The sequence below is a fragment of the Papaver somniferum genome, chromosome 8 (assembly GCF_003573695.1).
Source record: "Papaver somniferum cultivar HN1 chromosome 8, ASM357369v1, whole genome shotgun sequence".
Lineage (NCBI taxonomy): Eukaryota > Viridiplantae > Streptophyta > Magnoliopsida > Ranunculales > Papaveraceae > Papaver > Papaver somniferum.
This window is the reverse complement of record NC_039365.1, coordinates 12,891,858-12,903,942: the sequence shown is the minus strand read 5'-3', so window position 1 is coordinate 12,903,942 and position 12,085 is coordinate 12,891,858. Positions and strand designations below refer to the sequence as shown.

Below are 12,085 nucleotides of genomic sequence, written 5' to 3'. Positions count from 1 at the left end.
CTCGCAATTAGAGAATATCTATATATCCTAGCCAACGCCGGCTATAGAGAATATTTCTCTCTCATACATCATCACAAAATTTGACTCAGCGACACAAATGGGGGACGGGGGTATCAATTAGGGTTTTGGTCTTGCGGTCTACGACACGTGTGAGAAATACTCGACCTATTTCTCACCGTAGAGAGAGTATAGGCTGTGGAATAAAGAGATAAACTCAGCCAAGCTTATCACTATTTTATTCTCGAAGAGACAGGAAAAGTGCTCCATACGATGAGTAATCTCTATCTTCACCGACCTTAGAGTAGATAATTCATCTATAAATAGGTATCTATTTCTCCATGATAACGCACAACTCTCTCATAAACTCTCTGAACAGTTACAACTTCTCCAATCTCTCTCTTCATCTGCTTCCTCCATATGGACGACTTTTAGCCCCATTCCCTGTAACTAAAGAATCCTTTGAACGACCATTGTGCGTGGTTTAGGACAAGACAATTCGTGCTCAACCTCCCGTATCTCACTTTTCAGAAATCCCAGAATCCCACTTTTATCCTCTCACCTATTTTAGGTAACTACAATAATCAGATTATTCTTGAGTTCCAAATAATTATCATATCCATAGTTGTGTTTCATCGGAGTTTTGAGGTATGGATCATTCATTCATAGTCGTTATTCCTAGTAATAATTTGAGGTCTGAACAAACTATCTCTTTTGTTTATTTTCTATAATATCCGCTGCATTAATATCTCTTTAACGCTTCCGTTCTGCATCGATTTCTATCCACTGTATCAGATGACTGCACTACTTTTATAAGAACGCGCAATTAGGGGATATGAATTACTATCCCCATCCAATAGTGTCTGCTAAGGGGTATTTTTTGGGGGCGGAAATACGAAACTACCCTTTTAAAAAAAACTAAATTATACCTAAATATTCCCACTCCCTTTCACATTCTAAATATTCCCTACTCCCTTTCAAATTCTCTTTTCCTTCTCTGTGGGGTCCTCACTTTGAAAACAATTTTTTATTTTTACATTCGGAAGTGATGAAGACCATGCCGGAAATGATGAAGACCATGCGGGGAATGATGAAGATCATGCCAGAATTGATGAAGACCATGACGGAAATGATGAAAATCATGCCGAAAGTGATGAAGACCATGCCAAAAGTGATGAAGACCATGCCGAAAGTGATGAAGACCATTCCGGAAATGATTTTTTTTTTTACATTGCCGGCATTGTATTAGTGATGAAGACCATGCTGGAAGTGATGAAAATCATGCCGGAAAATGGTGCCCGCGTGCTCGATAAATAACTTACAATGCTGACATTGTAAGTTGGGAGTACCCATTTTTTGGCATTGATTTTGTCGGCATTTTGTAAGCTGGGAGTACTCATTTTTTAACCAAATTCCTATTTCCTCAAGAATTTTCCTTATACTCTCACCCGAGTGAAGTGACTGTGATTTATACTAATCATAATCAAACTTATCTATTAACTTAGCTAATTATAATTAATCACTAAACATGATTAGTGAGGGGTAGTTCAAAAAGATAGTCTGCTTTGACTTTGTTAAGATATTAAGGAGACCATAGTAGTTTACATGCCTACCCTTAATTACTTGCCTAATTTATTGCAATAAAAATGTTAGTAATAAAAACTACTAAAAATTGTTATGAGATTGTAAATAGGAAATACAAAAATGAATGAAGGATATATTTGTTTCCTTAATTATACAAATTTCATAGATTGGATCCCATTAAAAAAGATTTTATAAATATAAAAACCTAAGAGTATATTAGAGAGTTCATTCGAAAAATATAACTATAAATAGAAGCTAGATATAATTTTGAAACATACTAAAATGGAATAGAGGACGGTCTTTTTGAACAGAGGCAGTATTATTTAAATGTCTTTTTCCTATACCCAATTAGAAAAAGTATCCCTAAATTAGGCGTTCTTTTATAAGAAATGCTTCTAACACCCTAAGTAAGGTTTTCAACTTATCTGACTTAAACCAAGCCGCGGATGGACTGGCAAACTTTGCAGCCGATGGTAGCCAGGCCGGAGATCTATCAACATCAATTTGGGAACGGATGAATCCGGCTTTTCTTAATCAAATTCTTTTGAGCAACTCTATGGGAATCACATTCCCACGTGTAATAACAGTGTAATTGTTTTTTCTTAACTTCATGCTTCAAAAAAAAAAAAAAAAAACTTATCTGACTTCAAATTTCAATTAAAATCTGACTTCAAATTTCAATTAAAAAAAGGAAAAGGTTACCCCGTATCCAACTGAACCTTTTACTCCGTGGATGATCCATGTCCTTGCCCATATTAGCTAAAGTGAAAATCAGACTCAATCTCAGCCTACCACAGCCTTGGACTCAGTGAGTTATGGTTATCTATACAAACAGATTCAATGCCACACACAAAACCTCCACCTGAATCAGAGAGAAATGGAAACCTTAACTTTTCCTTTCCCTCTTTTCAGTCCAAACAACAAAATTTACCATAATCACAGCTCCATTTCCTACAAATCCAATCTCTCTAATTTCTCCAAAGCTTTAGCTACAAAAACCCCTAATAATCAAGTTACAATCAAACCACCTCCCCCAGAATTTGATTTCAGGTCTGAAATTTCCGACATTTCATTGGAAAATATCACTAAATTACATCCAGAATTACTTGATTTAGTTGAAAGTGGGAATTTGGTAGTTATTCAGAAGAACCTGTTTGGTCCTGTTCCTTTATGGAGAACTGAATTTATGGAACCAGAAGAGATTTGGTTGATTGGAACTAATCATATCTCTAAACAATCAGCAATGGATGTTGAGCGTGTTGTAAGAGCTGTTAAGCCGGATAATGTCGTGGTGGAGCTTTGTCGAAGCAGGCAAGTGTAGTTCTTATCCCATTATCTGGTTAGTTTCAATTTCATTTCTCGGTGCATTTTATGATTTCATCAAATAGGTTAATTACCCTCACCTGCATTGGTTGAAGTTCCTAGTAATTCACAACATATTTGGTGTTTCACTTTGATTTGCGAACGAAAACTAGTATAAACATTGGCCATAACACTGAACAATTGCTATTAGAAACGTGATTGCGTAAGCTATGGCTCTTTAGTGGTCATTTGATAAAAAGAGGCTAAGTTTTTTCGTTACTTTGTCATTTACATAGGGTTCACCATGACATTTTGTGGTCTGTGGATTAGTTGCTAATAGACTCACTTCTTGTTTTGGAGGGACTTCACAACTCAATTATTGTTACATTAAAATTTGCGCTGTGATGGTGTAGTTAAAAGTTTGGGAAGTGTTAAAAAGCTATAATATGAACTACTAAAAACATTTAGTCGCTAATTTCATATTGTACTTTCAACAGCCTAAAGATATAGAACTAACTTCAACTCTTACAGAGTTCACTTTCAGAGCTGGGATTATGTACATTTCGGATGAGGGGAAGTCTGTTACAAATATGAAGTCCAATATGTTTTCATTGAGTGGAAATGGTTTTTTTGGGGCTGTCAATCGCAGCATAAACTTGGGTAAGTCCTATATTAGTCGAATTGTGAGTCAAGACTATGATCATACCAACTGTTCGAGTTCACTAAATTTGTAGTTTTTATATGTTTAATGGGGAACCATAACTCGCTAACATATGAAAATGGTTGATTATGTGGAAATTCCTATACAGGGGGTCAAACTGCTCTTGCATTACGATTGCTTCTGGCAGTTTTTTCTTCAAAGCTATCTTCAGATGGCAATCAGGCATTCGGAAACGAGGTATGAAACTCCCTAATGCTGCAAAAACAACTACATTTAGTGGATAAAGACTTCGCCTCCACTATGGCAGTTATGGTTTCAAATCCCACTTAGGGACTGTTCTTAAATGGAGTGAGAAGAGTCCTTTTTAGAACCAGTTTTCCTTAGGCTCCAAGGTGTAGCGAGCCTGATGGATCCTAATCGCTGTCAAAGAACTAGAGACAAATAATTTCAATGGGGTACATTGGTATTCCTTGTTCTTACCAATTGAATTCTTCTGCTCTTTATGCTAGTTTCGTGCTGCTCGAAAAGCTTCTGAGGAGATAGGAGCTCAACTAGTTTTGGGTGATCGGCCAATTGAAATAACGGTATTGCCATTCAAAATTTCGTTACTATATCTGTTGTTTTTTGAAGGATCTATTTTCCCCCTTTCTTTCCTTCTTGACGTCTTTTTACTAAGTTTAGCTACTTGTTGTTTGAAGCTGGAAAGGGCTTGGAATTCACTAGGATGGAATGAGAAACTAAGCTTGGTTACCTCTATTTTTCGTGGCATAACTTCTCCAGTATCAGCTGCGTCTCAGAGCAGTTTGAAGGTAAATCTCATATCTTTAGAATAGGTTTTCTTTTTCCCTTAAATTCTAGTAGAGAATATATTATACTGTCATAATGCGGAGTTCTAGACAAGTCATGCAGAATCCTCTCCTTACCAATTAAATTAGAAGTTCTTGAACAATTTTGACATTATGTGTTCAATGCTGATTAATTTCAGTATCAGACTGCATTGCTCGGTCGAACTCGCATGCGTTGCTATCTCAAGCATGTTTGTCAATGTGAAAGTTGTTGACCATCATTAATAGTTGTTAAAGGATGAAAAGAAACTCGCAAAAACTTTACAGTATAAGAAGGGAATAAGACTTTGTTAAAGTGCTGAGGTGTCAACTGTCAACCATGGTTGTGAATTCAAATCCTGCTAACAAAGTTAACAGCTAGCCGAAACATAGAGGGAGAGGTGGCACTGTGTCAGGGATTGTCCTTTATCGAGTTTAATGAAAAGCAGAATTTCTCCCGAATAGTTCTTGAATTTATGATCGTTGTTGGACATTTTGTTCCTAGTAACTTCCTACTCCCACCAAAGGGAGTGTCTTTATACAACATTTGAGCATGAGTCACTGCTTATTTACTACGAGTCTACTATTTGTTATAGGAGCCTAAAAAAGATGTTAGTCCCTTTCAACTGTATGAGAAGCTGAGTTTTTCATATCCATCGCTTCTACAACCGCTAATACACGAGCGTGATACTGTAAGTAAAATGTTACTCTTGATAGTTTATCTTCCGGTTCGCAGATCACATAGTGAGTGATTGATGTTATTTGTGTTGACGTTGCTTTTTGTGGGTCATTGACTCATTGTCTTTTTTTAGTATCTTGCTTGGTCACTGAAGAGAAGCAAAGCTGTGAATAACTGCAAGAGAGTCGTTGGGGTTATTGGGAAAGGCCACATGAATGGAGTGGTGTATGCATTGGTGTCGGATCTTGGAGACTTACGGTTCCGTGACCTTTGTGGCAAGGGGCCATTTGGCGGAAATCCTAATGGTTGGATCCAAACTGTTGTACAGAACCTAGTTAGAGATACTGTAATTGGTGTAGTGTTATGGTTTTTATACGAGCAGCTGAAAAGTAATGGACTCGTAAATTTCTGATAACTTGATTCTTTTGTGATGTGTATAGATAAAATATTTCCTGATAAATGAAACATATTTTGAGACTGTATACCGGGTCGGATATTCCACACTAGTACTACTGTATGTGGATGATGCAAACAGGGATAAAAATAGTAACTATGATTTTGGGCATACTGAAATCTTATTAGGCATACTGAATAAAGACAAAAAAGGATGTGAAATAACAAAATCAGAAATCCCCTTAACCAATTTTTTTTTAATGGCAAATCTACCCTTTACGTATTAGTGTTTAAAACTTTTGTTTAGTGATTAAGATAATTTTCAGAATTATAAAGGTCTGTTTAGATGAAAAAATTTGGGGAAAAAAAAAATCAAAGTTTTTATTGAGAAGGAGAGAAGGAGAAAGTGAGAAAATTTTTCTTCTTGATTCAATGGAGGATGAGGAGGGTCATTCTTTATCTAAAAAAACCTAGGAAAATACATATCAATTACAACAATGATCCAGAAATGGCTGATTTCTTAGATTGTGAGAATGATTTTAAACAAACTCAAACTCAAACCCAAACTCAAGAAGATGATTTTTATGAGCCAAATCCATATGATGAATACATAGATGAGGAACCCAATGCTTCTAACACACATGTACACTTCTATTTTATGTTTAATCTCACTTTTGTATCTTGAAATCATCAAAAAATTGTATTTTTCATCATGGTTCGTCGAACCAGGACTATGTTCGGCTTAAAATATAAGCCGAACCCACTAAATTGATGAACAGTTCGGCTAGCTGAATTTGTTAACGTTATACGTCGAACCTTCATTTTCCAACTTCCAACCTATTTGCAAGATCCTAGTTCGGCTTATATTAAAGTCTAATAACAAGCCGAACTTATTCCTGAGAGTTAGGTTCGGTTCTCACTCTAAATATCGTATCAGCCGAACTATATATTTTTCCAAGTTCGGCTCATATTCAAAAAATCACATCAGCCGAACATGATACTAATTTTCCATGAAACACTTAAATTCATACACATTTAGGGGTTAGGCTTTTTATTACATATATTTTCTATTGTGCAGCCTTTTCATAGGATGAACCAAACAAAAAAAAGTGGAAATTACTAAAAGTGTTAAGAAAGTGAAGTCTAATGATGGAGAATACCAAGGTCCATATTAAACTCATTAAAATCAATTAGATCTTATCTTCAACTTCAAGAGAATGAAAAGACAAACATAATGCAAAAAGAATGAGGTCATTCCGACATCGGACGAAAAAATTATGACCAAAACAAGATCGAAAAACTTGAGTGTGCAAAGAGAAGGTTCGGCTGATAACTCAACAACACGAGCTAGCCGAACCTAGAGCCTGCAAATCAATATTTTCGAAGTGTTTACAGAGAGAAGTTCGGCTTGAAAGTGATCTAATCGAGTCAGCCGAACCTGACAACCACCTGGGGTAAATTTCACTTCTCAGGTTCGGCCGGGAAGGTTTGCAAGGTATTAGCCGAACCTGACACTGTTCTGGGACGTATTCAATACACATTTTGGGGTTCGGTTAAAAATTGACATTTACGGTTTAACCGAACTGTTCATAGACACTTTCAGGGTGAAATTTCAAGAACAGTTCGGCTCAAAACTCAACTCAATTATCAGCCGAACCCGCTACTGTAACCGTCAAAAACCCTAAGTTTTTAGCAATTTAACCCATTCAATCCATGAAAAACAACGAATAAAAGATTGGGTTTGTAGGGAATACCTTCTTATCCTCATTTCAGTATTTGGAGCTTCAAATGGTTGAATTTCTGATTCAATTTCCAGTTCAATTATAGTTTTTACACCTTCATCTTTAATTGGTTCTCCTTCTTTAATTCATGGATTGGAAGAGGATTTAGAAAACCTGCCGTTTGCTTTTTTTTTTTGTACGATCCATTATATAGTTCAATTTAACCGATGATCGAATTTTCATGAATCGATAATTAATTACAGTGATGAGAAAAAAAATCTGAGAGAAAAGGAAGGTGGTTTAGCTGGAGGAAGAAGAAGAGATGTTTAGGATAGTTTATTTTTTGATTTTAGGTTCAAGTGTATATAGGTAATTGAACTATCCAATAGACATCCCTTATAAGGTCACCTAGGATGGTAAAACTATTTTGTATACCTTCAAAATTTTTGGTATGCCTAAAATCATAGTTCAAAAATAGTGAGTTCGGGCCCAGTAAATAGTGAGTTTGGGTGGCATCATTGTGAACGTTGTCCACTTAGCTAAACAGAGGATGGAAAGAAACTTGCAATAAAGACTGCTTCGGGGAACTACCAAATCCATGTTAAACAAAGGATCCTCAATGGCGAAATCGGGAAAAAAAAAAGTCATACAAAATAACCTGACTATCACCTGGGCTAAAATTACTGTTTAAATAAACTTAAAATTTTGGTTTGGGCTTGGCTTGTAGAATAAGTGGCAAAATGGGATTTCTTCGTAAAAGCAAGCCATATTTCGTGGCCTATGCCGGAGATTGATCTGTAATTGTTTATGGCATGGAACCACAACTCACTTTTTTTCTTTCTCGGAACTGGTTACATAAGAAGGAACTCGCCTACTCAGGGAAGAAATCTGAGTAGCCTTGTATCTAGTGAAAATATTATATCTTGGAAATAAAGGACAGTTACTGTCATCTCTAACATTTGATGAATATGTTGTCGCAATTATTTTAAGCTTTGGAAACCATACATGCCTTAGGGAAGTACAATTAAATTGTCTAAAATAGCTGAATAACTCCACGCTTTCATTAATGATTGCGCAGCTTGTCGGTCTTTCTAGGGATCTCCAATTGGATATTAGTTTCTTCACCAACAGTTTGTGTTCGATCTCCATGTTGCATATTCTCTTCTTGAGTTGGTGATGCCATTTGATTGCAGCTAGAGCTCCCAGAGTGTTTCTTTGTTGTAGGGAATCTACTCTTCAGTTGAAAGCCCTCTCTCCCTTGACGTCTCATTTTTCATATGTCATAACGACAATTACAGTAGTTGGGTATTTCTGGCAAGTACTGTAACATAGCCTAGAAGATTGGTTTTGGATGGTTCTAACTTGGATGTTGGTAAGGTGACTTTGGTTCGGGTTTCTGTTCAGTGTGTATTTGGTTGAACTTGTGTTACAGGCTTTGATATGACTATGGATTAAACTAATAGTGGCTGCAGGTGATGGCTTAATGTTTTGGAAACACTTTAAGCAACGAGCTTTCCAAATGTACCATGCTGTTAATGCACACAACCGACTCCAATCTAAGTTTTCCAAGGGGATGTCATTTCTTTTATTAGCCCATGACTCTATCCATTGCTGCACATTTGATTGTTGTTGTTACTTATGCTACAGCTCAGTCCAAACCAGATTTCCTTGCTAAAGGGACAAATGAGAAGGGTATGCATATCAGTCTCAACACTGCCACTGCACATACAACAAATGGAAGATATTGCACTCATCTTAGTGCTAAGCTTACCGTTGACAGGGAGAATCACATTGTAGCATTTCCAAACAAAGACTTGTATATGGGGTAAGACCTCTAAGGAACAAATATGTCTCCACACAGGACTGAGATGAGTTCCTGTAACTGGGTTAATCTGTCCACCAACCAAGTATTCATAGACCAATTTAACTGTTAAAACATCACCTTTATGTAGGGGCCAAATCAAATTATCAGTTTAATTAGAGTTTTTATTGAGGTCAATACTGGCTATGTTATGAGGGAGAATTTGATTTAAGAAATCCAAGTTCCATTCCTTGGTAGCAGCATCAAGAACTTGGCTTACTCTAGTTAGAGTATTAACCTCAATTGGTTTAATTTCCCTTATGTTTCTGGTATTAGGTCCATTTAGTGGGATCCAGTTGTGATTCCAAAATTGAATATCCACTCCATCCCCAACTTCCCATATAACAACATCTTGGATGATTTTTATGCCATTCCATAATTCTTTCTATAGCAAGGAAAAATTGTTTTTTGCTTTTTGGATACATAAAGGAGAAGTAGACTAGAAGTATTTATCCTTAAGGACTCTAGAGCACAGCGAATTGGAATTTTTAATCATTCTCCATGCCATCATTGCGAACATGGCGTGGTTGAATTTTTCAAATTTCTTAAACCTGAGACACCTATATCGGTTGGTTTGCAGATAAACCCCCAAGATTTAGGGAAAAATCCTTTGTTGTTTTCCTTGGAATGTCCCCACCAGAAAACTCTATCCAAATCATCCATATTCTTTGAAATAGCTTTTGGTACGACAAAGCACGACATTTGGTAAGTGGCCAGAGAATCAGCTACATGTTTAATCATAACCCCTCTTCCAACAGGGGATAGCAAACTGTGCACCCAACCTTTGAGTCTGGCTTTTAACTTATCTACGAGCAGTTCGAAGCATTTTATTTTATACTTGAAACAAAGGGACTCCTAGGTACTTGTCATGGAGTTTTATTCTGCCAACCTGGAGAATTTGAAGGATTTCCCTAGCTTCTATATTAGTAACAAATTTACTGAAGAAAATACCATGTTTTTTAATTTATGAGTTGACCTGATCCCTGGATAAAGAGGTCAAGGATCTTAACAATATTTTTGTACTCTTTCTTCCCAGCCTTCGTGAAGATGATATAGTCTTCCGCAAACAACTGGTGAGATATAGAAGGAGAGATCTTACCGAATTTAACTCCATTTATGAGCTTTTCCCCCATGCTTCCATTAAAACTCTAGAGAGACCTTCCATACAGATTATGAATAAGTACGGTGAAAAGGGATCTCCCTGTCTTAGACTCCTAGAGGGTTTAAAAAACCCCGTTGGGGACCTATTCACAAGGACAACACTAAAAGTTGTTCCTATGCATTGTTGAATCAAGTCAATCCAATATTTACAAAATCCCAACTTTTCCATGACTTTGACAAGGAAATGCCATTCTACTCGATCAAAATCTTTAGGCATATCAATTTTTATCCCCATATACACTCCTTTTTCTTTTTTATTTTCTTTTCAGTTTTCAAAATATGGATGATACCGTGTGCAATAACTATGTTATCAGCTATCTGCCTACCAGAGACAAAAGCCGACTAATAAGGAGAAATGATCTTATCAAGGAACAAATTTATTCTGTTAGCAAACATCTTAGAGATGATTTGTATATAGTATTACACAAAGATATGGGTATAAAATCTTTAGGAGACTCTGGTGAGTCCTTTTTGGGAACAAGGGTGAAGAACGTGGAATTGATTTATTTCAGAATATGTTTTGACACGAAGAAGTCTTGGATCATTTTGTTAGTTCATCTTTGAGAAGAAACCAGTTTTCTTGAAAAAAGATGGCCAGGAATCCATCAGGCCCTGGGATTTATTAGGAATCCTATTAAATAATATGACTTTTATTTCAAGTTCAGATGTTGTCTCATCAACTTTGTATTGTCTAGATCATTAATGTAATTTGGGATCAAATTGATAATGTGGTCAGAAATACTAGGTTTTGAGGTGGAAGCCATCAAGGAAAAATGGGAGTAGAAAGTATCCACAATACCCTTCCTTTCATTGCACTAATTTCCATAATCTTTTTTAATTGCCTCAATTCGCAGTTTCCTTGCCCTATAATTAGCAGTGGAGTGAAAATAACCAGTATTATTATCTCCCAAATTAAGTTTATTATCAGTGGGTTTTGTTTTCCAGAAGGCTTCTTTGCAATTGTACCATTTTTCCAAATCATTTTTTATTTCCAATTTTGTTGGATTGGTATCCTGTAGCTTAAGGTTGTTCTTTGCATGATAGATTCTGGTTGAGTTTCTTAATATTTTGTTGGATGTTTCCAAAATGCTCCCGGTTCCAAATTATTATATTTTGCTTGACATTTTTTAGTTTAGATATTAAACTGAAAGTTGCAGACCCACCAAGATTGAAATCCCTTTGAATCCCCAATGACTTGGAAGCAAGATGGCTCTTCCATATATGCACCAAAGAACTTAAATGGTTTCGCCTCATCTTTCCAGTATGAAGAGGTTCTTAAGAGGATATGTCAATGATCTGATCCCATAGGGGTCAGATGGTACACCATGACTATAGGAAATAAATCCAACCAGCTGGAATTTACCATGGCTCTATCAAGTCTAGCATCGATAAAATCGTGACCAGTTTTTTTGTTGGACCAAGTAAATTGTTAAACGACAAAACCCAAGTCAATAAGCTCAACATATTTTATCATTTGAGTGAAAAAGGATACCTCATTTGGATCCAAGGGTTTTCTACCCCTTCTTTCATAATTAGAGAGGGTAAAATTTAGGTCCCCCATGATGAGCCAGGGGACCTTCACCGTTCTATACAGGTTTTTGAAATATTCCCAGCTAACATATTTTTTTAGTCTTACGGACAACCATAAGCACTAGACAACATCCAGACATTTTTGCTCATGTTATAATTGACAGTGGCATCTATTTGACTATCAGTTGTGTGCACTACTTGGACGAAAACTTTAATAGATTGTTCATTCTTAATAGAAATATTATGTACAACCCAGGATTAATGTGCAGATGCCATTAACCCTTAATTATTGTTTGTGGGAAGTAATGATCATTGCGCATTAAAACCTTGAAACTTACTGTCTCCTGACCAGCGTATCTCGCAGGGTGTCCT

General features: G+C 36.3%; 1 protein-coding gene across 3 annotated transcripts; it reads left to right on the top strand.

Moving 5' to 3' along the window:
* Positions 1–2,391: 2,391 nt before the first annotated feature.
* On the top strand, positions 2,392–5,529 carry LOC113302197 (traB domain-containing protein-like). Of its 3 annotated transcripts, none has more exons than XM_026551052.1 (7): positions 2,392–2,892; positions 3,428–3,543; positions 3,693–3,781; positions 4,054–4,128; positions 4,243–4,353; positions 4,965–5,060; positions 5,181–5,529. In XM_026551052.1, the coding sequence occupies exons 1-7, from the start codon at positions 2,459–2,461 to the stop codon at positions 5,457–5,459; spliced, it is 1,200 nt and encodes a 399-aa protein (XP_026406837.1). In that variant the 5' UTR covers positions 2,392–2,458; the 3' UTR covers positions 5,460–5,529. The 3 variants fall into 3 exon arrangements, with proteins under 3 accessions (XP_026406837.1, XP_026406838.1, XP_026406839.1); XM_026551053.1 differs by having other exon boundaries at positions 2,449–2,892; positions 3,415–3,543; XM_026551054.1 differs by having other exon boundaries at positions 2,806–2,920; positions 3,415–3,543.
* Positions 5,530–12,085: the final 6,556 nt, after the last annotated feature.